The 26,823-nt window shown below is 36.9% G+C and overlaps 1 protein-coding gene across 1 annotated transcript; it reads left to right on the top strand.

Annotated features, from left to right (window-relative positions):
- The first annotated feature begins 1,572 nt into the window (after positions 1–1,572).
- On the top strand, positions 1,573–12,061 carry cop1 (COP1 E3 ubiquitin ligase). The gene is given in 21 exon segments (XM_043220484.1): positions 1,573–2,187; positions 2,831–2,890; positions 2,997–3,094; positions 3,196–3,260; positions 3,363–3,482; positions 4,127–4,195; positions 4,292–4,351; positions 4,824–4,896; positions 4,899–4,911; positions 5,077–5,134; positions 5,233–5,347; positions 5,448–5,583; positions 7,362–7,505; positions 7,609–7,717; positions 7,973–8,054; positions 8,157–8,273; positions 8,362–8,479; positions 8,717–8,841; positions 9,320–9,480; positions 10,649–10,693; positions 10,870–12,061. Coding segments are annotated over 21 exon segments (2,073 nt in total). The 5' UTR covers positions 1,573–1,900; the 3' UTR covers positions 10,888–12,061.
- Positions 12,062–26,823: the final 14,762 nt, after the last annotated feature.

Genomic DNA, 26,823 nt, shown 5'->3' on the forward strand with positions numbered 1-26,823 from the left:
TACTTTTAGTGATGAAAGCATCAGACAACACGAGCATGAGTAAATTATAAAAGTGTTTTTTTTATTTAATGGAATTTCTGAAGTCTGACGGGACACATCATCTGGTAACGATGTAACGATGACAGAGAGAAGGTATGGTGCAAGATCATAGAAGATATTTTGGATCGTGAGGGCAGGTGGTCACACAGTGGGTGGTAGAAAGCTGGAGCAGCTTCTCTGGCATGGCCTCAAAAAAAGTCTGGATCAGAGTGAGTTGTGCAGGACTGTGGGCTACTGATGTTGACCACTTTGTTTTTGAAGTAGATGGAGAAGGGGGGACAGGTTGGGGAGCTCTGTTTCTATTTTTCTAAAGCCCCAGCTTAAGGCAGAGAAACATCCTGAGTACACTCCTCAGGATGGATATGAAGACAGACTACTGAACAGAACAGCCCAGACCAACATAACTTTACCGTGTTGGTTTATCTGCCTGTTAGGGGTGTAGCAATGTGTTGTGGCACAGTTCATCACAGTACAAAAATGCAACGATGTGACAATATATTGTGCAATGAAAGTATAGACAGATTAAATATAGCGTCAGACATGATAATACAGCGTCATATGGTTTGAGATTTCATTTGCAATTAATACACTAAAAATAAATTTAATAATACATTTTTTATGTTTTTTTTTTATTAGCATCCATTTAATATACATATATAACAACCCCAACATTGTATATATTGCACACATAGAAATGTTTAGAAATGTTTAGAAAATTGTGACACAGACAACAAGCAGATATTTTTCAACTGTTTAGTGTGTGTCTTTTGTAAGATTTTAACTTTGCTTTAATGATAATTGATCAAAATAATTGATCATGCTTAATTAGTTTCGTTTCTGTTCACTTTAACCGTCATGCACTATTGATGCATGACGAACAAAAACAAAACAAAAAAAAAAAAAAAAACAAAAAAACAAAACAAAAAAGTTCTCTGGAGATGTAACACATCCTGAACGTGAAAGGCTATCTCTCACACAAACACACACACACACACACACACACATCACACCACAAGATGCTTCAGTAGATAATGGCAAACTTTGACAAAGAGATTTTTTGTTGTTGTTGTTGTTGTTGTAATAATGAATTTATAATGTCTACACATGCATCTAAAAAAAGAACTTGTGTATACAAGTGAAAAGAACAAATGAGCCATTGGGTGCCAGATGAAATGTCAAATTTTATTTATTTATTTATTTATTTATTTGTTTTGTTTTGTCATTTTCTGTAGAAAGCTTACACTAAACTAAAGCACATTTTTTTATGTTATCACCATGAATGAAACTGAAAAATATAGATGTCTCTAAAGAAATTTTTAAATAAAATGTTGCCATTTTATATAAATGTATAACGTTGTTTTATTTCAAGTTAAGGCATCTAAAAAAATACGACGGTTAAAAATATACCTACGACGGTTAGTTAGAATGAATTTCAGATCCACTTTGGAAAAAAAAATATGTTTTGACTGACATCTGCAGTTTTCCTCCAAACCAATAGATGCCGTTGTAGAGTCACGTGAACGTTTGATTTGGGGAAGTTCTCGCGTGAACATCCTGCAGACAGTGGATTGAAATTTCTAAAGCTCTCAGAGTTGTCAACAAATCTCTGCGGAGCTGCATATCCACATTAGCATCGAGCAGACCCGATGTGAAGTTCTTGCACGGAGAAGAACCACTTCAGCTGTGATCAAAAAAGCGCATTTCATTGCTAACAGCGCGCTTGCTGGAAGTTTCTGCCTCTTTTCTCTCATAGGTGCCGCTTTAGCTAGTTAGCGTATCTCACACAGCCGCCCGGATGCGGTGAAGCCCCGCAGATTTACCTTCAGCTCTGGCCTTCCGACGTGCACGAACGGCTTCAATCATGTCAAGCACTCGGCAGCAGCAGCAGCAGTCCGGCGGTGCAGCGGGGTCCGTCCCCGGGACGAGCTCTGGAAGTATGAGTAGCAGTAGCGGCGGCGGCGCCGGTGGAGCGAACAGCGGGAGCGGCGGCGCTCAGAACGGGAGCAGCTCGGCTAACGGGGTGTCCTCGCGGACTCTGGGCTCGGTAGCCGAGGGACAGAGCGCTCGAATGGGCTCGTCGACCAGGAAAAGACCCTTGTACAACGGTCTTATAAATCCGTATGAGGACAAGAGCAATGATTTTGTGTGGTAAGTAGTTCACCTTCCCTCACTAGTCTACACAGAGCCACTGGATAGTGAAGTTTGAGTGTGCTTGTTTTGAATAATTTCCCACACGCGGGCTTAATTGCAGGTTTATCCAATAAATCCTATGATTTTCTCCGTACTTAATCCTGTAATTCCGAGGATAAAGCTAATTGATTATTGTCAACAATGTGTTAAAGGGGTAGTTCTCCCATAAAGGAAAGAGGTGGCATCATTTACTCGTGTATTTTAAACTTATATCAACTTTTTTTTTTTTCCTGTGGACCGTGAAAGGAGATATTGGACATAATGTTATAGACTGACATTTTATCCACGGAAGTAAGAAAATAATACAAGGTGAAATTGAATATCTGACACTTGACGCTTGTATATCTGACAAATTTGTGAAGTGAATTCTGTTTGAGTGATGCTGCCACTAAAGTTACATTTTTAATGTTTTCAGTTTTCACTCAGCTTTCAGTTTCTTCTTATTATTAAAAAATTAGAGGTGGGCTTTTAACTTATAAACCCCACTGTTTACCAATTCAAAACAACAGTCATGTCTCGGCTCTTTGTTGATTTATTGGAAAAAGGAAGCAAGCTTTGTATGTGTCATTATTTTGAATTTTTTTCCCCACTTTCTTAACAGTCCTATATGTTTTGAGATGATAGAGGAAGCTCACATGACAAAGTGTGGCCACAGTTTCTGGTGAGAAGCACTTGTTCTCTAAACTGAACGTTTGTTGTTGCCTTTTCATGTTGCGTTTTCCAGCTCATTTGCAACTTTTAAAAATCATGTCATCATTTCTGTCTAGTTATAAATGTATACGGCAGAGTTTGGAGGACAGCAACAGATGCCCAAAATGTAATTATATCATTGATAATGTGGATCAACTCTACCCCAACTTCTTAGGTATGTGCATGCTAATAATGTGTTCATTACTTTTCATATTTGACAACATCAACATTTTTATTTTTATGGATTGCTTGGCTGACGTTGAACTGATTTTGCAGTGAATGAACTGATCCTGAAACAAAAACAAAGATCTGAAGAGAAGCGTCTGAAACGGGATCACCCTGTAAGTGCATCCATCTCTGCGTTTGTGTAATGAGTTGTAACCGTTTAAACAACCACATTAAACGTTGTCTTATTGTTTTATGTTTTTTTATGTTGTTTATAGAATGGAACCAAATGGCAGGTTTTCCAAGACGTACTTGGTGCAGATCAAGAAAATATGGACTTAGCCAATGTCAACTACATATTAGAGTACCTGTTGCAAAAAAAGAAACAACTGGAAGCGGTTGGTAGTCTTTCTCACTTAACATTACTGGTGCCTATCGCATCACTTGTAAGCTGTTCAGGCACCCTGAGAGGTGCTTTATATTTGCATTTCATTCTCATTGCGACACCTAGGCTATTGCAACTTTTATTTTCTGTTGATTACAATAAACCAGATTTGACAGCATATGATCACAGAAGCAGAAGTCGTGACTAATAATTTAATCTCATCAAAAATAATTCCAAATAAACCATAACCAGCTTTTTTGTTTTACCACATTTGCATGGCACGTGTTTTTGAGAGAATATAAGTAAAAAGCTTGCAGCTAATTCTGATAGAATGTGCCTTTTTAAGTGACAAAATGTTCTGACTTGATTATACGTTTTAATTATACGTGACCATTAGATTGAAATGAACAGTTTTTGTCTGGAAAAAAACCAACAACTTTATACTGAATATAAAATTTCAGTTACATTAACAAGCTTACAAAATTGCGTAATGATCACTAGTTGCAAAGCTTTGCTGAGAAGCCTGGAAGCGTGGTTGATTGTCGATGTCACAATCGTTTTTATTTTTTCTTATGAGGGTGTACAAAACCCTTGCTGTGACTCATAAAGGCCAGTTGCTTCTCTTTTTGCTGATCCATCCATGATCTCTCCTTCTAGGAATCACAAGCTGCTCAGCGCCAGATCTTAATGGAGTTCCTGAAAGAAGCCAGAAGAAATAAAAGAGAGGTTGAGCCTTCACATCTATTTTTAAAATCTTGAGTAATGCACCGTTGACAGCAATGAGGCCTTTAACTCAAAGTTTCCCTGTCTGTACTTCAACAGCAACTGGAGCAGTTACAAAAAGAACTGAACTTTTTGGAGGAGGATATCAAACGAGTTGAGGTCAGTTTAATATGCCCTTGTAAAGTGTTTACATATGTATGTATATATATATGTATGTATATATGTATGTATATGTATATATATGTATATGTATATGTGTTTTATACCACCATTCAAAAATTTGAAGCCAGAAAGATTTTTAAAATGCTGTTGAAAGCTGTCTCATGCTCACTTCAGCATCCTCAAGCCGGTCTTCAGTGTCACACGATCCTTCATAAATCATTTCGATATGCTGATTTTGTGCCCGAAACAATTATTCTCAGTGTTATATGAGTAGTTGTGGTGTTGCGTCATATTCTATATATTTTTATAATGAATAGAAAGTTCAAAAGAACAGTGTTTTATAACGTAAAAACATTTCTAGCATTGTAAATGTCTATACTGTCACTTTAATCAATTTAATGCCTGCTAAATAGAAGTGTTGTTGACCCTAAACTTTTGTGTACATCTGACGGGCGTTATTTTCTTTTAGGAAATGAGTGGTATGTACACAGTCAGTGAAATGGACCCCAATTTAGACAGTACTGTACCTCAGTTTGAAGCCCCTCTCCTGCACCCAGGTAAGACCAACTATGCAGATGTATGCAGTATTTCGCATTAAATGCATTAATAGCATTTCAAAATAAAAACAAGTCTAAAATCATGTACTTAAGATGACAGGCTAATTATTAACAACTATGCAGCGTTCAACCATTTAATAAATAATATCTTGTTTGTGTTTCCAGCAGTAGCATAATAGACCCCACAGAATACATGCAGCACCCTTTTGGCGGAAGCTCCCAGGTAATGTATTCATTCATTCGTAAATTGGTCTCATGGTTGGTGTATATCACTTTGAGTAATGCAGATTTGTACTATTTATTTTATTTTTTTAATTTCAGGGTAAAAGACAAACTTGGTACAATAGCACTCTTGCTTCACGGCGTAAGAGACTAACGGCACACTTTGAAGATCTAGAGCAATGCTATTTCTCCAATAGGATGTCTCGAATAACAGGTCGGTGGATTCAGAGGAGTACATACTGCGTATCTGTTCATAAAAAGTTTAGTATATTTGTTAATGCAAACTTCAACGCAGTCGCTTTTCTCGTTAATAGATGACAGCAGGACTGTTAACCAACTGGATGATTTCATGGAGTGTCTATCAAAATTTACCCGTTACAACTCTGTGAGGCCTCTGGCCACCCTATCTTACGCTAGTGACCTCTATAATGGCTCCAGTATTGTGTCCAGGTAAGGTCGCAAAAATCCTAATTGAAGTGTCATTCTTGAAGTAACCATCAGAGGGTAGTATCGTATCACCGAATAGCATCCCACATACTGATTGCGAATTTTGGCTACCATTTATTTAAAAAAAACCTGAAATTGTTGCTGGCGTATTGATAAAACATATAATTGCTCATGATTCTCGTCTCTGTTCCATAAATTATCATCAGCTACGACAAAATCCCCAAATGTGTATCTCTGACTGTGCATTCTTGTTAATAAGTTAGCAATTACACGGATTTCATTCTGATAGAACTTGAGTAAAGCATAACATATTAACGTTCTTTGTTTATTTAGAGTTTAAAGTAATGGCTTGTGATTTAATGGTAAAGCAGATGTTAATTAAACTACTTGGAGGGAGTGAGCCAGTTTACGGATTTGTTCAAGCTTTCTTGTAAATCGCTTTCCCCAATTCATTAAGACAGCCGTAAACAAAGTAATATTTTATAAAATTGAATTGCACGTTTTGCTAAATGCTTTTTGCCAGGTTTGAGGACGAGATTCTCTAACTTTTTAGACTTTTTTTCATTACACTAGTGTTCAGAAGTTTGGGGACTGTAAGATATTTATTGATTGATTGAAGAAATGAATAATTTATATAGCAAGGCTGCATTAGATTAATACTTGACGGCTCTCAGAAATGACAGTTAAGACATTTGTAGAGTTTTATTAAAGACTTATATTGCAAACTTTTTTCTTTCTTTAAGCAGTCTTTATATCAACATTGATGACAAGAATTTTTTAATGCATTTTTTATAGTGCTGTCAACCAATCAATCCAAATTAATTGCATCTAAATAAGTGTCCTGCATATATTTATTATGTGTATCTATAAACACACATGCTGAATGTTTTAAAAATATTTTCATGTGTATGCATTTATATATTTATATTCTTATGTTTTACAATATATATAAATATATGTAATATAATCATAACATATTTTTCTTAAATATATACATTTATATGTTTGTATATATATATATATATATATATATATATATATATATATATATATATATATATATATATATATATATATATATATATATATATATATATACACACACACACACACACACACACACATACATAAATACTCAGTATACAGTTTTATTTGGGATGCTATTAATCGATTGACTGCACACAATTTTACAATTTCACATCAATTAAAAAAAAATTCAAAAACAACTCAAAATTCTGAACCGTAGTTTATATTAAACAACATACCAGTTCTTTTTTTCCCTTTATATTCACACTGTACTCTTGTCAGCTAAGAACTATTTTCTTCTATAGATTCAATGGTGCGGGAAACATGATCTGCTGGAAACGTTTCTTCACCATTACTGAAAGATGGCACAGTTTGAAACTATTAACTGATCTAAGTGTCATGAAAATCATTTGGTTCGGTTCTCAATTCCCAAGCCTAATATTGGGTTCACAAATAAAATCATTGGCTCAATTCAACCATTATTTAAATAGTTTTAGGTAATGTTCAGATATGCACCAATCCTCAGCTTGCTCAGCTAGTATAAAAAGTGCTTATTTCATCACACCAACATTTTTCAGACATACTTATATCTGATCACCTAAGCGTCTGAGAGGCTGTTTGGATGCATTACAGCTCTTGTCTCTTTCAGTGTTCGTGTTTGAGTGGAAGTAGAGCAGATAATGAGCATGCACAGTCAGGAGAACTCGCTGTGCTAACACTTGTTCTGTCTCCTCTTTTTTTTCCCTCTTTTGCAGCATTGAGTTTGACCGCGACTGTGATTACTTTGCCATTGCCGGTGTCACTAAGAAAATTAAAGTGTTTGAGTACGGCACTGTGATCCAGGATGCTGTGGACATTCATTATCCTGTCAATGAGATGACATGTAACTCTAAAATTAGGTATAAAGAGTGTCTGAAATCAGGGGTTGGCCTCAATGTTCTTGGTGGATTATGTAGTAGCACAACAGAATGTCACATTTTCTTCTGTCTTGTCTCTTTCCAGCTGTATCAGCTGGAGTAGCTACCACAAAAATCTGTTAGCCAGCAGCGACTATGAGGGCACTGTCATTCTTTGGGATGGGTTCACGGGACAGAGGTCAAAGGTCTACCAGGTACCCTTATGTGTCAGGCGGCACCAGATGACATTCACTACTCTCTTACCAATTTTTAATTTCTTTCTTAACTCGGACCACTAGATCCCTACTAGATGTCACTTTTAATCAATCGAATGCTTTTTTATTGACCGATCTTCTTTATTAACTGGATAACTGGTTGCAGCCCAGATACATTTACACTTAGACTTTGGAAAATTCAGGCATAATCTTTTGTGTAAGTTGTATTCTGACCTTCAAGTTTCATTTCCACAGGAACATGAAAAGCGGTGCTGGAGTGTCGATTTCAACCTCATGGATCCCAAGCTCTTAGCATCAGGGTCGGATGACGCGAAAGGTATTCCTGCAACTAAACCGTTCCAATGAAGTTTTTTGATTTGGGATTCATACAGAGATATTCTTCTATAAATACTTAAGAACAAATTCACTTTTTCTCCAGTCAAATTGTGGTCCACCAACCTGGACAATTCTGTAGCCAGCATTGAAGCGAAGGCCAATGTATGCTGTGTAAAGTTCAGTCCATCCTCAAGATATCACCTGGCCTTCGGATGTGCAGGTGCATTATTTATTAGAATTAATCTATTAAAAGTTTTACTTCCTGTTAAAGGTGTAAAACCTTTAAATTCACTTTAAATCTTTTCCAGACCACTGTGTGCACTACTACGACCTGAGAAACACTAAGCAGCCCATCATGGTTTTCAAAGGCCACAGGAAAGCAGTGTCCTATGCCAAATTTGTAAACGGAGAAGAGATTGTGTCAGCGTATGTATACACATTTTATTTATTATCATTGGAAAATAACTTGAGTGCAAGAGTCAGTGGAAAAGTTCTTGTGTAATACCAGAAGTAATAAAGTTTTTAGGAAAAGATCCTATTGTACCATAATTAATGGTGTATTGCTGTATCACTTGGCCTAAACAAAACTTCAGCCATGATCCAAACCGCTCCATTAGAAATACGAAAACCAAACATCTGAGTTGAGTTGTAACATCCCCACAGATCAACGGACAGCCAGCTGAAACTCTGGAACGTGAACAAGCCACATTGTTTGCGCTCATTTAAAGGCCACATAAATGAGAAGAACTTTGTGGGTCTGGCATCTAATGGAGACTATGTAGCATGTGGTGAGTGGCACAACGCAAAATTGGTTAGAAGGACTTTTTTGGCACAATAAGGATTTTATGCCAGTTACATTCAGAATTGTATGTTTTCGCCACTAAATAAAAAAAGGATATTGTGACTTTTTATCTTCTAATTCTGATTTCTTTTTTCTTTTCGACTGTAGTCCCAATTTCTTGTACTACAGTTGTGAGTCATAAAGTCAGAACTGTGAGATATTAAGTCGCTATTCTGAGAATGTATCAGTCATTTTTCCACTCAAAATTGTCCTTTATAAGCAAGTTTCTAACTATTCTTTTTTTCCTCAGAATTATGAGATATAAACTCCAAATTGCAAGTTATAAAAAGTTGCAATACATTTTAATTCAGTGGCGAAACAGGATTCCATAGAATTGTGATAATGCTGCTTGATTTAAGAATGTTTATCAGGTTAAGAAAATACTGAAACTCCTCAATAACGCTCTCACGTCGTATACCCCACAGGAAGTGAAAACAACTCGCTGTACTTGTACTACAAGGGGCTCTCCAAGACACTGCTGACTTTCAAGTTTGACACTGTGAAGAGCGTCCTGGACAAGGACAAGAAAGAGGATGACACCAATGAGTTTGTCAGTGCGGTGTGCTGGCGAGCTCTACCTGATGGGGTATGATTCTTATCTCACTCACATTTGACATGACAAATCACTCCACTAAAACCAGCAGTAGATCAAGAACTGCCACGGGGGCACACGAGGACAGTCAAACTGAACTCCTAAGGACAAGTAATGGCAGGGTAGCAAAGGACAGTGGGTTGAGAAGGTTGGTGTGCATTCGCTTTCAGAAATCCATGCTTATTAAACCCACAGTCCTCTGCTTCACTGTCTAAAATAGTGTGATTTGCAGGAGGCAAAAGGCATTGCTATAAATTCATCTTTCAGCATGATGCTAATTTAGCATGCTCTTCAGATGGAGCATCCAAATAGGGCTGTTGCGATCTTGTCTTTTTGTTCATGTTCATTATTGACAAAATTTTCATAAAATACAGTGTTTTTATGGGGTTCATAAAATTTTAACTGGAGCCAAATTTAAATAATGTAATTTAAAATATTTACTAATGTTTGAAATATTTCTCTTTAGGCTGCTTTAGTTTTCGGGGAGGTCCTTTTAAGTTTATTGCTGGAACAAAGTCATGAATTATTATTTTTATATATATATATATATATATATATATATATATATATATATATATACACACGCACACGCACACAAGGTTGTTTTCACTACAGATTTCTCATTTTAATTATTAAAAGGAGTAGTATGCTATTAGCATTGAAAATGCACAAAAATCATGTTTCCCCAGAGTAATCGTGATCAAGCCTAATCAGCTCAGAGATGTTAGAAAATGAAACGTGTGGAATCATGTTTTGACTGCTTTATCAGTTAAAACCGCAATATAAACATTACCTCTTCTTCCAGATCCCTTGCGTATTACATACCTTTTATACTTGACATTTTCCAAGGAAAAAAAAAAAATCGACCATAATTGTGTGCAAAACCAATGTGCTGACCAGGCTGAATTTCTGCTTAGTGTCTTGGTCTTAATTAATTGCCTTTCTCATCCTTACATAAATTACGCAGAAATAAAATGTCATGGCCTTTTTGTGAACGTATAACAATAATGAAACACAAACAGAGTTTGAGCCTGGAATGACCTGAGAGGTTTAAGCCAAACACCCCAGACAAGCAAATAAGCTGTCAGGCTTTTTTTTTATTTTGTTTAGGACATTCTATCAATGTTCTGAAATGTTGTCATATCTCTGTTTTGATTCTCAGGAGTCAAATGTGTTGATTGCAGCCAACAGTCAAGGAACAATCAAGGTGAGTTGTACTGGAAAACAATACATAGCTACACAAAATGTCAATATTTATTGCAGAGAGTTGTTTTTTATTACTTAAAGCAGGAGCAATCTGTCGCATTTGCTCAGTTGTTGAATGCTTCATTTCTCAAAACTCTTAATTGAATCGCACTGCAAATGTTTTTCTTGTTTCTAAAGGTTCTTGAGCTGGTCTGAAGGTCCACTCCGATCTGTCGTCAGAACCTACTAAAGACCTGTTGCTTCACTGGTTGGTCGATGCAAGGGCTCTGTAGCTGAGTGGAACTGAAGCAAATATTTCCAAGGAAACAACCAGCAGAACTGGTTTTTATCAGCATTATATTTGTAAAAGACTCAATCATTTTGCGTCGTCTTGCTATCGCTGTATGTGAAATGTTGAGATGAAGATCTGTTTGTGCTGACAGGGAGATTGGGCGAGAATGCCTCTCTTTTTGAATAAAGGTATTAGGAAGTTACTGGAGAATAACTGAACATCTTTAAACATAGAGGGGAAGACACATTCTCAAACCTTTACTAGATGTAATTCTAGCCAGAACAAGAGCTACGAGACATTTAAGGCCAAAGCACAAGACCATAACACAATGAAATACTTTTAGTTCTATAAATTAGCTGTCTTTGATTCCTCGAGCCTGTTGTATCTATTTGCTTGTTGGGTTTTGTTTTTTGATACACTGTCTGTTTATTCATAAGATGTGTGTAAGCTTTGGCGTATTCCGGTGGTCTCCCCGAATTAAATTACAGGACCTTTTTTTTTGTTTTGTTTTTCCCCCTTTTTTTTTTAGCTTTTATGTTGGTTAAGTGGACATGCTTATCATATCAAGGGTATTTTTAAGTATACAAGATGTTCTCTTAATTTGGTATTTACTGCAATTTGAAATTATTTCATTCTTGTAAATCCCAGGAAGTCCTATACTCATCAGACAACCTTTGCATGAGATTCTTTTCAGTTTCTCCATGTTTTCAAGATCTAATATTTTGCCCTTTGGTCAGCGGTTCCTGACAAAAGTGCTTTTAAATTGAGATTGCAGGCATTGACAGTTGCCCCGTGTTCTTTTACATGGTCAAAAATTACATTGAAAGAGTAAATTAGAACTCATCAAAGGTTTAATGACACTATGTATGATTCACTGGGATTATTTAACATCACCCGTAACATTGCTGCTCTTTCATCTTTGAGTTCTTGTACAAGTGTTATTTATTTTAATAATTTATAGAAATTGTGTGAACATTGAACCCATAATAGAATTTAGGTTTCAAGCTTTATTTGTAAGTCCTCTGATGCATCCTGGTAATTCTGTTTATTTACTCATTTTAACACATTAATTTGAATAAATAAATGATTTTTTTTTTCCTTTGGTTATATCCTGTGTTTTTCTTTCTGACCGAAATGGGTTTTTAAAAACGGGTTTCTCTTTCTTAGTGTGTTGAGTAAATTGATATTTTGTGTCATTCAAATTTCATCATTCTACATTCTGCTTCAGAGTGTAATATTAGAGAATACAAGGAGGTTCTTATTTCTATTACACAGATTTTCAGATTTTACTGGGTAGCTCTCTCATGTTTTATGATCGTCTCCTGACTATATATAATTTTATAAGTGACATCTAATCTAATCTAATTTATAATAAATATTCCAGGGTTTACTTTTCTTTCTCCAAGAAAGGTGCCGAAAGGTCTTTCTGATAATAATTTGAGAGAAATCAGCACAATAATGTCTAAATAGGGAAAAGGTGACAATTAAATGTAAGTAAACTCTCAAAGCATAGTAGACTCTGTCTTTAACGGTTTCTAATTGAGTATATACAATTAATTCTTGGAAAATGTGTGCCTTTTTCATTCATAGATGTCTTAGAAGTTCAAGGGATAAATTAAGTAATTGCATTTAAATCTCAGGAAGCAAAAAAAAAAAAAAAGACAATCTGAGAGAACTTTAAAGGACCCCTAGTATAGATTTTTCAAAATGACCTTTCCTGCATTTAGAGCATTTACTCAACCGTGCTTCCGGTCCATCAACTTTTCTGAAAAGTTTAGTTCCAACTCTAATCAAATACACCTGCTTTTAATTTTCAAGCAATCCTGAAGACCTCAATTAGTTGCTTTAGGTGTGTTTGATTAGAGCTGGAGCTAAACTTTGCAGGATAGTTGATTGTCAGGAGCAGGATTGGGCACTTCTGATTTAGACAGTATCACAACACATAAGCACGTTTTCCTCATAAACAACCACAGATTACGTTCATGCTCCTGCTTTCCCACCTGATTGAAAACAAAGCTGATTATGTCAAATACGTGAGTGAATATACATTGCATTGTGATACTCTCCAAAATAACTCAAGGAAAAATAAAAGTCATGTTATTTTTGTTTTCTTTGCACAAAAAAAGTTTTCTCGTGGCGTCGCAACACTGAAATTGAGCCACTGATATCACGTGGTTTTAAAGATGTATTTACTATGTTTCTGGAGCTGGGAACGTTTCAGTTGGTTTGCTATATTGATGTCAGTTGGCTCTCCGATTTCATCAAGAATATCATAATTTGTTTTCCGAAGATGAACGAAGGTCTTGCGGGTTTGGAGCGTCATGAGGGTGAGTAGTTGATAACATTTTCATTTTGGAGTGGACTAACTATTTGAGCCCGGACTCAAATTGTGAGATTATATAAAGTCACATTAAGTATTTTTTTAGTGAGTAAAATCAAATGTTTTGATACAAAGTCACATTTTTAGATCTGAAGTTGCATCATACTTTAATTTTAAGATATAAATTCAGTGATACTAGGACACGTTGACAGTAAATCATATTTTTAACATATAAAGTCACAGTGGCATGTTAATGCAGTCTGAGAATTCAAGTTGTTGCTTTGCATTCAGTCTCAGGCCTAAGTCTTCATAGGTGGTTTACCAGGAACAAAACACAACAAGTGTGGTAAATACTTTGAAAGGGTACTGAATGTAAAAGGTCGGGTTTAATAAGATATTGATCAGATTAGTGTATGCACATGTTTTACATGTTGTGGTGTTCATTGCCTATACCTCAGCTAGCAGACCAGTACCTTAAACGTAGTGCAAAGTGCATGTTATATAACTTGCATTCGGTCATAACAGCGTACATAGGTGCTTCTTATAAACCCTCCTTCTTAACTTCAACTCTCGTGTTGTTCTTTTGTAAGTTAACGGCTTCTTTTGTGTGCAGTCTCCCCGTGAGGACCCGAGGTCTTAGGGCTCTCTTAAGGTTGCTTTGATGTGGAGGTTTAGTGAGGAAGTCTCCAGTACTCTCGCAGTTAGACCACATCATTAGTGCACAGCTCAGAGGAAGCCAAAGAACGAGGAACAGGAAGCTTCCTGAAACATGGAGAATTCTTTGTAGATTTGAAGTCTGTTTGTTCATTAAGAAGCACTTTCATGTTATTTAGCAACAACAGAACGTCTAGATTTCTGTGATGTCCTAGTTAGTTCCATTTTTATTTCACGAGAAGTGCACAGCACAGGGAAGCTCATTATTGGATAACATTGAACTAACTAGCCCACTAAGGATGTATAGAAGTTCTGTTCTCAGCATTTCTATCAGGTGATCAATATGGACCGTGAATGCTCCTCTCTGGCTTGTTCCTTTCCAAGATATAGATTATTAATGAAGGAAAAGTTCTGTCTGTTTCAAACTTTCCCTATGCAATGCCAGTCGGTATATTAAGAGATGGCAAATGTTAATCCTTGTTTTATACAACTGATGTAGAGAAACTTTTAATGATGTATCATACAGGTCCATCAAATCAGGAATTCAACCTTGCTGGTCTAAAGCATAGCTCCAGGAAGCTTTCTTCCTCTCTCAAGACTAAAGCCATTAAATGTTCATGCTAGCCGTAGTCATGAATGCTAAACAATGGTCTAATTTAGGAGCGGTGTTCCATGAAGCTCTGTACAACAGTTCATAAATTACAAACATAAAAATGCCCGTCAGTCTGAATGGAGGGAAGATTGAATCTCATTCCATTACCATGATACCACATTCTGCCTGAGAGCATTGCAATAAGAATATAAAGAATCCGGACAACAATAAAATACCTCCTTCCTTTATCTCTGACAAGCAGAACGTAGACGAAACAATATAAGGTGTTATCAAACTAGTTAAAGTCCTCTATTGTTTTAAGGTGGTTAGTCGCAGTTGTTTGAAATGATGTATGGGCAAATGTAGTTGCTGATTTTCACTACCATTCAAAAGTTTGGAGTTGGTAGGTTGTTTTTGTTTATATACACACACACACACACACACACACACACACACACACACACACACACACACACACACACACAAGTAACAGTAACCCAGCTAACAAGGAAAATTTTCAGAACCTTGGCTAACATTTTGGCAAAGTTAGCCGCCATCTTGAAACTGTGTATTTGACGTCATTCACCATACTGTAGGTCCGAACAAAGCCATTGAGCCATTTTGTGCAGGGTTGTGGCATTTTTAGAATATTCAGCGATGACTCTTGTGAATGACGTCAACTTGACCTCTACAATATGGCCGACGACTTGCATATTGCGGCTCTTTGAGACAGTCACTAATGAGGCATCCACGTATATACAAGTAATGCGAGTTATATCAGATTACTCTTTTCATGTAACTAGTAAAGTAACGCATTACTTTTTAATTTACAAAAAAATATCTGTTGTTTTTTATCATTTATTGTCTGACAAGTTTCCTGGCACTGTGCTAGTAGTGTAGTTCTAAATTAAATGTGAATATGCGTTGATTCATCTCACTCGCAAAAAAAGTCAGCACTCATTTGTAATGAATTAAAACAGTAAAATGCAAAACAAAAAAAAAAAAATTATGCAAGCCTGCAATAATTAAATGTTAACGCACCTACCTAATCTAATCTAACACCTATCTAATGCCATTTTATTTACCAGCGTATTTGCTGCTGACCTTTGATCCAGTTTAACCATACTAAGCAAAAATTAGTTTTAGATAAACTAACAATTATTGTGCAAACATTGTGCTTCTTTGTTTTTTGTGTTTTTTTTTTAATCGCTGAAAAGTAGTGAACCTTCCTCTGCTGTAAAAATTTATTTATTTTTTATTTAGCTGTTTAGTCGTTCTCTGCAGGACTGCGGCATTTTTCGAATATTCAGTGATTACTATGGTAAATGACGTCAGGTCAAGAAAATATGGCAAATGGCTAATGAGGCATCTACTTATATGTGTGGTTGTGTTTTTACCTATACATATCTATGGTTGTATGTGCACGGTCACGTGATGTGTTTTAGGTTGTGTACTGTCATTTGAACTGAAATGCCGGTGTAAACAAGAATTGTTACGCAAATGAAAATGCAGGGCCCAAGGAAAAAAAAATTAATGTTTAAAAAGCTTTCAGAAATAATGTAGTAATGTTTTGACTTTAGTTATTAACTTTTTCTTAGAACATACTTTCGTATAAATAATTGTATTTCAGTAAATATTTAAAAGATTTAAGTACATGTTTAGAATTTAATTCATGATCCCTGACAACAGTTACACTTTTCGCCAAAAAAATATTAAGCAGCAACACAGCTGTTTTCAACATTTATAATAATGTATGATACTCAAACACTGAATCAGCATATCATAATGATTTACAATGGATCATGTGACGGAAATATTTCACGTCGCAGTTTTTCAATGTAACTTTATCAAATAAACTCAACCTTGGTGAGCATAATAGACTTCTTTCAAAAATATCACTGCCCCTAAATTTTTGAATGGTAGTGCATGTAAAAAAAAAGAAGAAATGTATAAAAACGTATCTTGCAGATGAAAGTTATCCAGAGAAAATCCTCTGTTCTAAAAGCGAGCTCAATTAACCCCTCTGTGCACGAGCTGTGATTTTTCCACAGCAACATTATTGCTTGGCTGTGCAGTACTGTAGCTCAATAACTTTCCTATATGCTCTAGGGTTTGTGATCCAATTTGCATCTAACATCATATTTACATTGAAATATGCAAACATGAAATGTATGCGTATGTTCAAATTTACATATCATTTGCATATTCATATACAGCATGTATACATTTGCATAAGCTCTATGGACAACAATCTGTGAAAACATCACAGCTATATTTGTTCACTTAGTTTCAAAACCGTTGGCAAAAACAGGGAGTTTGTCTTTTTGCTGATATAACAGCACACACTCTTCTTGGATGGATTTAGACTGTATTGGAACATGGCTGCAGGGATTTACTCCCATTCAGACACAAGCAATTGGGTCTGGCTCGCAGTCGGCGTTCAAATTCATCCCGAAGGTGTTCAATGGAGTTCAGGTCTGGGCTTTGTGTGACTCGAGCTCTTCCACACCAGACTCGGTAAATCATTTCGTTATGGCACTTGGTGCACAGGGGTATTGTCATACTGTAACAGAAAAAGGCCCTCCCTAAATTGTTGCAACAAAGTTGGAAGCACTAGGATGTCACTGTATGCAGTTGCATTAGGATTGGTCTTTCCTGTTTTTAAAGTCTTTGCTTAGAATTTCATATTGGGAATATTCTCAAAATATGGTAAAAGTGTCCTTGAATTTTTATTCATGAGACAATTTAAATGCTTAAAGAACCCCATATAAAGAGCATTAAATAGTTTTTTTTGCTCGGCTTGTTTAACATGTGCAAACCATACAAATGAAGGAATACCATGTTTTACAAATGCAGATGGAATGAACTGCTGGTTTTTGAAAAGATTAAACCTTTATTTTGTATCACAGTTAAAATATTTTTTAGTTGACTATCAGCTCTTCCATGATTTTTTTTTTTGTTCAATTTTTTTATTATTTTATTTTTTTAACCATACCTTTCAAAGTACTTTTTTCTACACTCTGTTAGTTTACATGTGATATTTATATGAAATTGTTAAATACGTTTCTGAAATTATACATGTAAAGTTTTTTCAGCTTTTATTTCATGTCAAAATGCATAACAAACTGGGGAAAAAAACAACCCATTTTGTAAGTCAAATTTTCACCATATTTTGCAAATGGTCTACCCGATGGCTTTTACTTTGCAATTTGGGCAGCATTCCCGATTTCTCTCAGGCAACAGCTTGCACTTTAATTCTCTCCGGTGTGACTGAGTTCTTACTCAGAGCCCTAAAAAAAATCGAGAGGGGCAGGAAGCTGTCATTGCCATCTTTAAACACTTTTGCCTGGTTAAATGATGCAAAAATTGGTCCAACTTATTCCTCCAGCCATCTTGTCTGAATTGGGTCAACAGAAAATCTACTTTTTATTTTGGTCCTCCAAATACTAAATCTACAAAAAAAAAAAAAAAAAAAGTCACATCCTCCCCTCACAGCTTTATGCATTCTAGAGTTTGTGATATAATGGATTAATGTACACAGATTTTGCAACGCTGACAAAATATTTGCTGACTTCCCAAAGAAATCGTAACACGTGCATGCAAAAAAAAATTAGTTTAGATGCAAATACAGATTTTATACATTAATCTAGTGTATATTTTGTATTTAAATCTCATAATATTAATAAAAAGAAATTTAGCTGACTGAAATCATACACTGCCCATTCTTTCCTGGCTCTGACTGCTTGGCATCATTTGGTCTGCCATGTTGGCAGTGATAAGAGAAGCTGAGTAATGCTAAAACTATTAGAGTAATCCAAAATATAACATCCTACACTGTCAGCCTGTATCACAGACAGGTTTTTCTTCATTTATTCTGTTTTCTTGTGGTTTCATCTATCACCTGTCTTTTACTTAGTTTTCATGGCATAAAAAAAAATGTCTTGTTCTTGTATTCAAAACAAATTTGACAAGTCACATTTTAATAGACAGTTCCTTGACCCTTTTCATATTTAAACACTATAATTTGACCAATTAATTATGGTTTTTAATACTGTTCATCAGAAATTTTAATTCTTTTTAGCAATCAAAGCATTTAGCAGTCAGACATTTCTTAAAATAATCATTATTCTTTAATGTCTCTCATCTCACTCTTTCATTTTGTACTAGCGGCATCTTGTGACTCAGTTACCCATTCTTTTGTGAAAATTACCTTCGTTGTTAATATTCCTAGTCTTACTGCAGTGTTTATGAATTTTGTTAGTTTAGCAGTTTGTAGAGGCTTACTGTTATTCTTATACATATTAAATATATAAATGGAAGTATAAAATGATTAGAACTTGGATGAATATTTTATTTATATTTATTTAGTGAGTACAGTACAATCCAAAAAAGTCATTTGGTACCCACAGTTCTCATAATTTCAAAAAGACATTCTAAACAATCATTTTTTTTATTTATGGAGAAAGTTGCTATGTCTGGATGTGTGTCAATACCAGTTTTACATGCCTTACTCCACATTACATGGTTTTAAACCCTGGCACATTTTTTTTATTACTTTAACACAGGTATGTACTGCGGCGGTTCAGAATTTAAATATCTGTGAACTGTTGTTAAATTTTAATGTTCTATCATGTTGGAAACATGCCCTACACCAAATCCAAACCTAAACCTACACCCAATAGTGTTAACAAATGCAAAACCGAGAAAAAGAAACTCATTTGTTGATGCAACCGTGCCATTTTAACTTCCTTTTACACAGATCTGAAGTGTTAATTTCTTTTAGAAAGTGTAGTGATATGTACTTATTGGTATGTATTTTGTGTCTCGCTAAAAAGTGCACCAAGGTACATTTATGCCACAAGACCAGATGAGTCTTTACATTTCAAAATCTACAGATCTAGGTGTTGACATTCTACTTCTTTTCAGTCATGCTCATTCAGAACTTTTCTTTTTCCCCCTGTCTCTCTTTCTTTCGCCACAGGCTGTCATGAAGACCTCACTTTCCCCTCTCCCGCAGTCTCTCTGCCCTCCGTTCTTTGGTATATAATACATCTTGGATTATACATCATCATCTTATACATACTGGATTTCTTAGTCTTCGGTCAATTTTCTGTGAAAAGAATGTTTAAGAGAAGAACGTTCAGACATTCAGAAATCTTTGTCTTCAGTTGAATCGCTGAGTAAAAATATTCCCAGCTGCAATAACAGGATTTTCAGACCATTATAATTTGACTTGCCGGTATCATAAAGACCAAAGGACCCGTGTTTCAGAAAAGACGGTTAAGTATTGCAGAAGGATTGCATGCATTCTTATGCTGTCCAATTCCTAGCACCTGCTTCACGAGCTAGATGACCTCTAACCCAATACATCGGTGCGCATTACAATTTCAGCTTTGCTTTGAAACAACTCCCTGATATTCCAAGACGGTGCTTCTATCACAGGCTTTAATGAGAGGGTTGGTACCAGGATACATGGCATTTAGACGCTTGCTCCTGAATGTTGTTATGCAGCTATAGCGAAGAGCTAGGAAACGGAGGTTCGCTGACAACATGTGGCAAACAGCGAAGCTCCAACCACATGCTCCTGAGCGCACACATCAGCAGGAGCTGCCCTGTCTCTCAGACTGCTGTCCCTGAGCCCGCTGGGTAGAAAGAGTAATTGGATTTGATGAGAGGGAGGAGAGAAAAGAGCGCCTATATGTGCACGCTTAGATTCTCTTAGTCATACCACACACTGCCAGTAAGTTCACAAGGGCTGGCTTTATCGGACTGACAATTTGAAACTGCCAAGAAGGATTAAAGGAATTAGAAATATTATTATTCTATGCAGTAAATGTTCAGGGTAAATTGATAAATGACTGTTTATCATTGTAACAATAAACACTGATTACAGTCAATCGGCTCCTCAAAATGAATGCGCCTTTCCTAGGGATCCGGTTCCTGTTAAAACAGCTGCTTGAAATGCATGAAAATTTCTGGCAGCTTTTAAAGCAGGGGCAGATGTCACATTTTAGATTTCTTCAAAATGATCAGTAAATGATAACGCTTTCTCAGCACACGCACATTCTCTGCTCGAGGGAACGTACTGCGATCATTTCTGTATTTTGAATTAAACTAACATGGAATGAATGAATGAATGAATGAATGTGAAATACTGATTTTGACTGTGGGGTCACTGGCAGTTGTAACACTGGCTGATTAAAATGTGTAATTGGCATTTATATCTAGTACAAGATGGACTTAACTTATTTTATATCATTTATAATGATCATCAGACCATAGCAGTGTAATGTAAGCTTTTGTTTCGATCACATTATTCCTGGCAGCTAAAAGAATTCATTTCAAATAAAGATTGAAACTTTTCAGTAATTAGCATCAATGCGGTGGTATGGTTGCTTTGAACCATGTTTTTAAGATGCATTTGGTCTATTTTTCACGCATTACGATTGTGCTTAACTGACTGTATTTCATATGATCTTTTTCTCATCATAAGCGTATTAACGGTGCATTTTCTTTTTTGTAAGATTTATTTTTGCCATTTCGCCTTTATTATGATAAATGAGAAATGACAGGAAGCAAAGTGGGAGAGAGATAAGGCGGTGGGATCAGGAAAGGTCTTCGAGTCAACCCAGGCTCATGGAAATACATGCCTCTAGATACATTTCTGCAACACTGTTTTTCTGTACCTTACTGCACGTTTCAAAGTGAAATGCCAGTGAGTGGTCGTAGTTTCAAGGAATTCATGCCAGAGCTCTTCGACTCTCAAGTGCAACTCCATACCGCATGAGCTAGCGAATAAACCTACTGAATATGAAAACCCATAGATATGAGGCTAGATATGTGAAGATAACAAACATAATTTTGAGTAAATTTGGCTTTGTTAATTGAATAAAGGAATAAAAGGACAAGAAATAAAAGTTGTTTGAGTTCAATTGTTTCAATTGGAAACTGCAGTGTTATGTACATAAGTATTTGTTTTTTTTTGCCAAAATGTATTTAGAGGCATGCATTTCCAATGAGTCTGGATAGCCACTAGGATCTGGATTCGATCTATTGCACTACCCACAAGGCTATTGGCACTAAAAATGGTGCTTTTTTTTTTTTTTTTTTTTTTTTTTTTTTTTTTGGCACATAAAAAGATATTATGTTGATATCATGTTGATTCATAGTGTAGTTTGTACGTTAAGAAGGAATAAATGTAAAACTGTTACAATCCCCCTTTTTATTTTATTTTTTTCCTAATCCCCATTTAAACACAAATAAAATATATTACTAGCTATATTTTTATCCTTGTTCGTTTGCTTTTCACAATACGTCAGGTTTATTTCCAACATAGTTTTGAGCGAATTCTTGCACAATAATTTGAAGTACTTTTTCTATTCTTTTACAAAAGGAAAAATATCATGGTTGCTTAATACCAGCTGGAAGGCAAGTGAAGTCATCTCTATCTATAGCACACTAGCTGTGACGTATTCTCAGGGTCACAGGTGAGCAGTGCTGTAGGAAGGTACCAGGACCTTTCCTCTCAAGGGGTTCAATAAAGCAGCTTCAAGGAGAGTCAAAGACTTTCCTTACAAGATCTCCTTAACAGTCGGCTTGCATTGTACCGCTTCCTCTCTGGTTACCTGCCCTACGATGGGCTTGTGGCATTTATTACTTCAGTCCAAAAAGAAATCCCTTGAAACAAGCTGTCAGTTGCACTCACTCCGTCTATCAAAATGATAGGCAGCAAGAAGAACGAGTAAATCTGTTACGAACAAGGGGTTACAGGCTTTCATCTGTGTGAGGCTCAGTGTAATGCCAGAGTGCACAGAAAGCCCTCAACAAATTGTACAAAAAGATAAAAACAGGTAACTGAATGAAATGTTGGTCACAACAAAGCAAAAGCCGATTGCCTCTTCAGATACCAGGGTTTGTGTGTGTGTGTGTGTGTGTGTGTGTGTGTGTGTGTATATGTATTTATGTATGACACACAATTGCTGAATTCATTAAGGAATTAATCAGTGATCTCATTTGGTTTTTTTTTTTTTTTTTTTACCATTAATTAACACTCTGTGGTAACTCACTGGTTGGCTTATCAATTTTGCAACACATTCTGCTCCTGCTCTTCACTTTCATCTGAAAAGCTTAGAAAAGGTCAGTTTAAGTATAAGAAAAATAAATTGTGAGCTCATTGGTGAGCTCCCAAGCAGAGGCATAATTATCATTGTGTTTTGAGTCCTGAATATCTGAGATGACTTTCACCACTTATGTGTGTTATTTGGGGAGGCAATACTAAGACATTATTTGCTCTAGGAACACACTGATATCAGTATTATTTTAGCATCATTTCTATACTTTTATGGTTTTTGCTTATAGAAAATTTTATCTTATTTTATTTTCTGTTTTAATTTCAAAGTAAATAATTATTGTGTTTTTGTCATTTAAAGTAATTTAGTTGTTTTATTATTATTATTGGTCCTAATTTATATTTTGTGTTCCTAATATCAGTGTGCTTATGCAATCACAATGTATCTACACATTGGTACATAATATCAACATCTCTAATATCTGTGTAACTACACACATGTACATTTGAGATGTGTAATGTGCAATGCTATGTACAAATGTGTAACAGGACATTGGCAACAACACTTTTTGGTAAAATGTGTGACCTTTTTTTTTTTTTTTTTTTTTTTTTTTTTTTTTTGGTATAGAACGCTTCACACTTTATTTTAAGTAGACGATTCCTATGGATTTACCATGTAATTGTTCTGCTGTTATACAGCAAAGGCCAGTAAATTTTACAGATAAACTGTGTTTGGTTTCCAGTATGTTACACATAAGTTACCATGTAAGTACACTGGTATTAAAGTGGTGCACCAACTACAGATCCAACTCCTCCCACTTTACATATCCCTAAACCTACCTGTTTACACCACCTAGATTTCCACCCTAAAACCACCCCAATTACTCTTATATTATTGTTACAAAACATAGTGATATAATTCCTATTACACAAATACTTATTGAAGTGAAAAAAGTGTTGTTCCGTTTGTACTTGCACATACAATTCTGAAGGTTGTTACGTGTGTAGTTACAGATATATTACAGCTGTAAATACTGTGTACTTACTAAGTACACATGTAATTACTATGTAAGTACACATGTATTAGAGACACAATATAAAGTGGGACCCCCCCTTTTTTAAATAGTTGTTGTTAGGTTTTAGTTTTTAGTTCTAGTTCATTTTATATAGTTACTTGAGTACTTCAATTTGAAGTAGGCTACAGGAAAATATACAACTAGCTCAAATATTAATTTTCTTTTAAATTAATGATTTAACAATAATAACCATGACAGATATATGTTTGAAGGTATATAGAATCTCTTGTAGCTGCTACATTTTATCATATTGCTTTCAAATAGGAATTGAGTTCTAGTAAAGAAATGTATTTTTATAGTACATTTTTGGGATTCCTTTCACAAAGCTCCATTATCAGATCACTTATGGTCTCCATTTGTGTCGCGTCTCAGAGTTCAGCCAAAAAATTTCAAGTGCCTGCTTGAAATCCGACGAAAGTATTAAAAATAAGAATCTACAGAGGAAATTACACTTTTAAGAGAAGATCATTGTTTTAGGATGATTAGACTCATTTTTCATGAGCTCTCTGCCTCACAGAGTAATGAAGCCATTATTGCCTGACCTTGAGGGCCCCAGTCAAGGGCAGCACATTGACAAGTACTCAGCCATGCCTACAGGCAGGCCTACTTTTGCTATTCTGCTGTATACACGCGTAATTAGATTTTCAGTTGTCAAAGCACATATCACGAAAGCACACCCTAACCCTCTGCCCCCATTTAAGTAGAACAACCACTGGCCTTGCGAGTGTCTGGCCTTTCATTTTAAAGAGTTAGATAAGGGGAAAGGCTGGTACAGACATGCTCGTCCCTTATTGTTGGTCACTGGGGTAGCTCAGACTAGTGGAATGACCTTAGAAATGTGTATGAATACCAGAAACTGAAAACTTAAGCTGCCCCGTCCACTTTGTCTAGACATAGGTCAAGTTGTTTTCAAAGACCATTAGCTCCAGAACTGCTGAATTGTATTAAATGTGATGTAGACTTAATGATGCAGTGTACAAATAATGTCAAAGGTACACTACAGTGGCTTTCTCATTTAATTCTTCAATGGAAATGATTTATTGAGCCAGTTTATAAAACGATATGTATCTCACATAATGTTCACAAACACATTTTTGTACTTTTGGATGCACTGTACATTTAATCATACTGTCAGCATGAAACATGACATAACAGAAACAATTTATGTATAATGCATCATAAAGGGTTATCAAGGGGTATAATGCAGTGTAATTATTCATAATGTGTGTTGTCATACATTTATATATTCTTGTAAATAATTATAACCAAATTTTGTGGCTACAATTATACATGCAATGCATTATACGGTACATTACAAATACAAGGCATAAGTAATGCATTAAAACTACTTTTGCAATGCATTGTACTTAAAGGCTTTATGTAAAGTGTTAATGAAAGTGCTTTGGAATATTAAAAATATATTCTTCACAAATATTTCAATGCTACAAAACCAATTTATACATTTTTTACGAAGTTGCTAATTTGTACGACATATGACTCTCTTAGCGTTAGCGACTCTACAAAGCAATTCCGTGTTTATTTTCTGTTTAGTCTCCAGTATTTATCTGCATGTAACACTTTCCTTATTACCGAGCCATTCTGTTTTTTGGTTAGTTCAGTGTCTAGATGTCACCAAGCCAGCAGAGGGAGCTCTTACCTCTGGGTGATCTGCGATCACTCCCTCTGCTGCTACTTCCTGTCAGAGGACTATAAATACTGCAGCAAGCCACTCAACTGCAGGTTGCATTGTTCGCCTGTTTCGTTTGTTGTTCTCTAGTATCCGAGTGTTTTCCAAGTTCTTGTTTATCTGGTTTTGACCCTGCCTGTCTTCTGATTCTGTGATTGTTTGCTGCCTGACTTGACCACCGCCTGTCTCTGGATTTTGCTATTGCCTTACCTCTGATATTCCTGTTTGCCCTGTTTGACGCCTGCCTGTTTTGACCATGCCTTCCTTTAATAAAAGCCTGCACATGGATCCGCACGCTTCAGACCCTTCAAACGTGACAGAATGCAACCTCGCACCAGGATCCAGCGGCTTTTCACCTGATCCATGGCCAGGTAGGACCCTCGCTAGACGTTTATTGGCCCTCAAGCAAGGTACCCGATCGATTGAGGATTATACTCAAGAGTTTTTGGACATGGCTTACCTCTCTGACATACCGGACTGTTTATTGATTGAGTTGTATCATGAGGGAGTACATCAGCCGCTCAAATCTAAACTTGTTCGCGAGGGTCCACGTGAGTCGCTTGCTCAGTTTATTGAGTTTGGTTTAGTGACTGTGGGGTCAGCTTTCACGTTGGGTGTTGAGGAGGAAAAGGATACAGCATCAAATCCAGTAATGGCTGCCTTCCCCGAGCCGCTGCCCAAGATGGCCGCCTTCCCCGAGCCGCCGCCCAAGATGGCCGCCTTCTTCCCAGAGCCGCTGCCCAAGATGGCCGCCTTCCCCGAGCCGCCGCCCAAGATGGCCGCCTTCTTCCCAGAGCCGCTGCCCAAGATGGCCGCCTTCTTCCCAGAGCCGCTGCCCAAGATGGCCGCCTTCTTCCCAGAGCCGCTGCCCAAGATGGCCGCCTTCTTCCCAGAGCCGCTGCCCAAGATGGCCGCCGCCTGCCCAGAGCCGCTTCTCAAGATGGACGCCGCCTGCCCAGAGCCGCTTCTCAAGATGGACGCCGCCTGCCCAGAGCCGCTTCCCAAGATGGACGCCGCCTGCCCAGAGCCGCTTCCCAAGATGGAGGCCGCCTGCCCAGAGCCGCTTCCCAAGATGGCCGCCTGCCCAGAGCACGCTTCCCAAGATGGCCGCCTGCCCAGAGCCGCTTCCCAAGATGGCCGCCTGCCCAGAGCCGCTTCCAAGATGGCCGCCTGCCCAGAGCCGCTTCCCAAGATGGCCGCCTGCCCAGAGCCGCTTCCCAAGATGGCCGCCTGCCCAGAGCCGCTTCCCAAGATGGATGCCGCCTTTGCTTTCCCAAGATGGCCGCCTGCCCAGAGCCGTTTCCCAAGATGGCCGCCTGCCCAGAGCCGCTTCCCAAGATGGTCGCCGCCTGCCCAGAGCCGCTTCCCAAGATGGTCGCCGCCTGCCCAGAGCCGCTTCCCAAGATGGTGCCGCCTGCCCAGAGCCGCTTCCCAAGATGGTCGCCGCCTGCCCAGAGCCGCTT

Source organism: Puntigrus tetrazona, chromosome 2 (assembly GCF_018831695.1).
Source record: "Puntigrus tetrazona isolate hp1 chromosome 2, ASM1883169v1, whole genome shotgun sequence".
Lineage (NCBI taxonomy): Eukaryota > Metazoa > Chordata > Actinopteri > Cypriniformes > Cyprinidae > Puntigrus > Puntigrus tetrazona.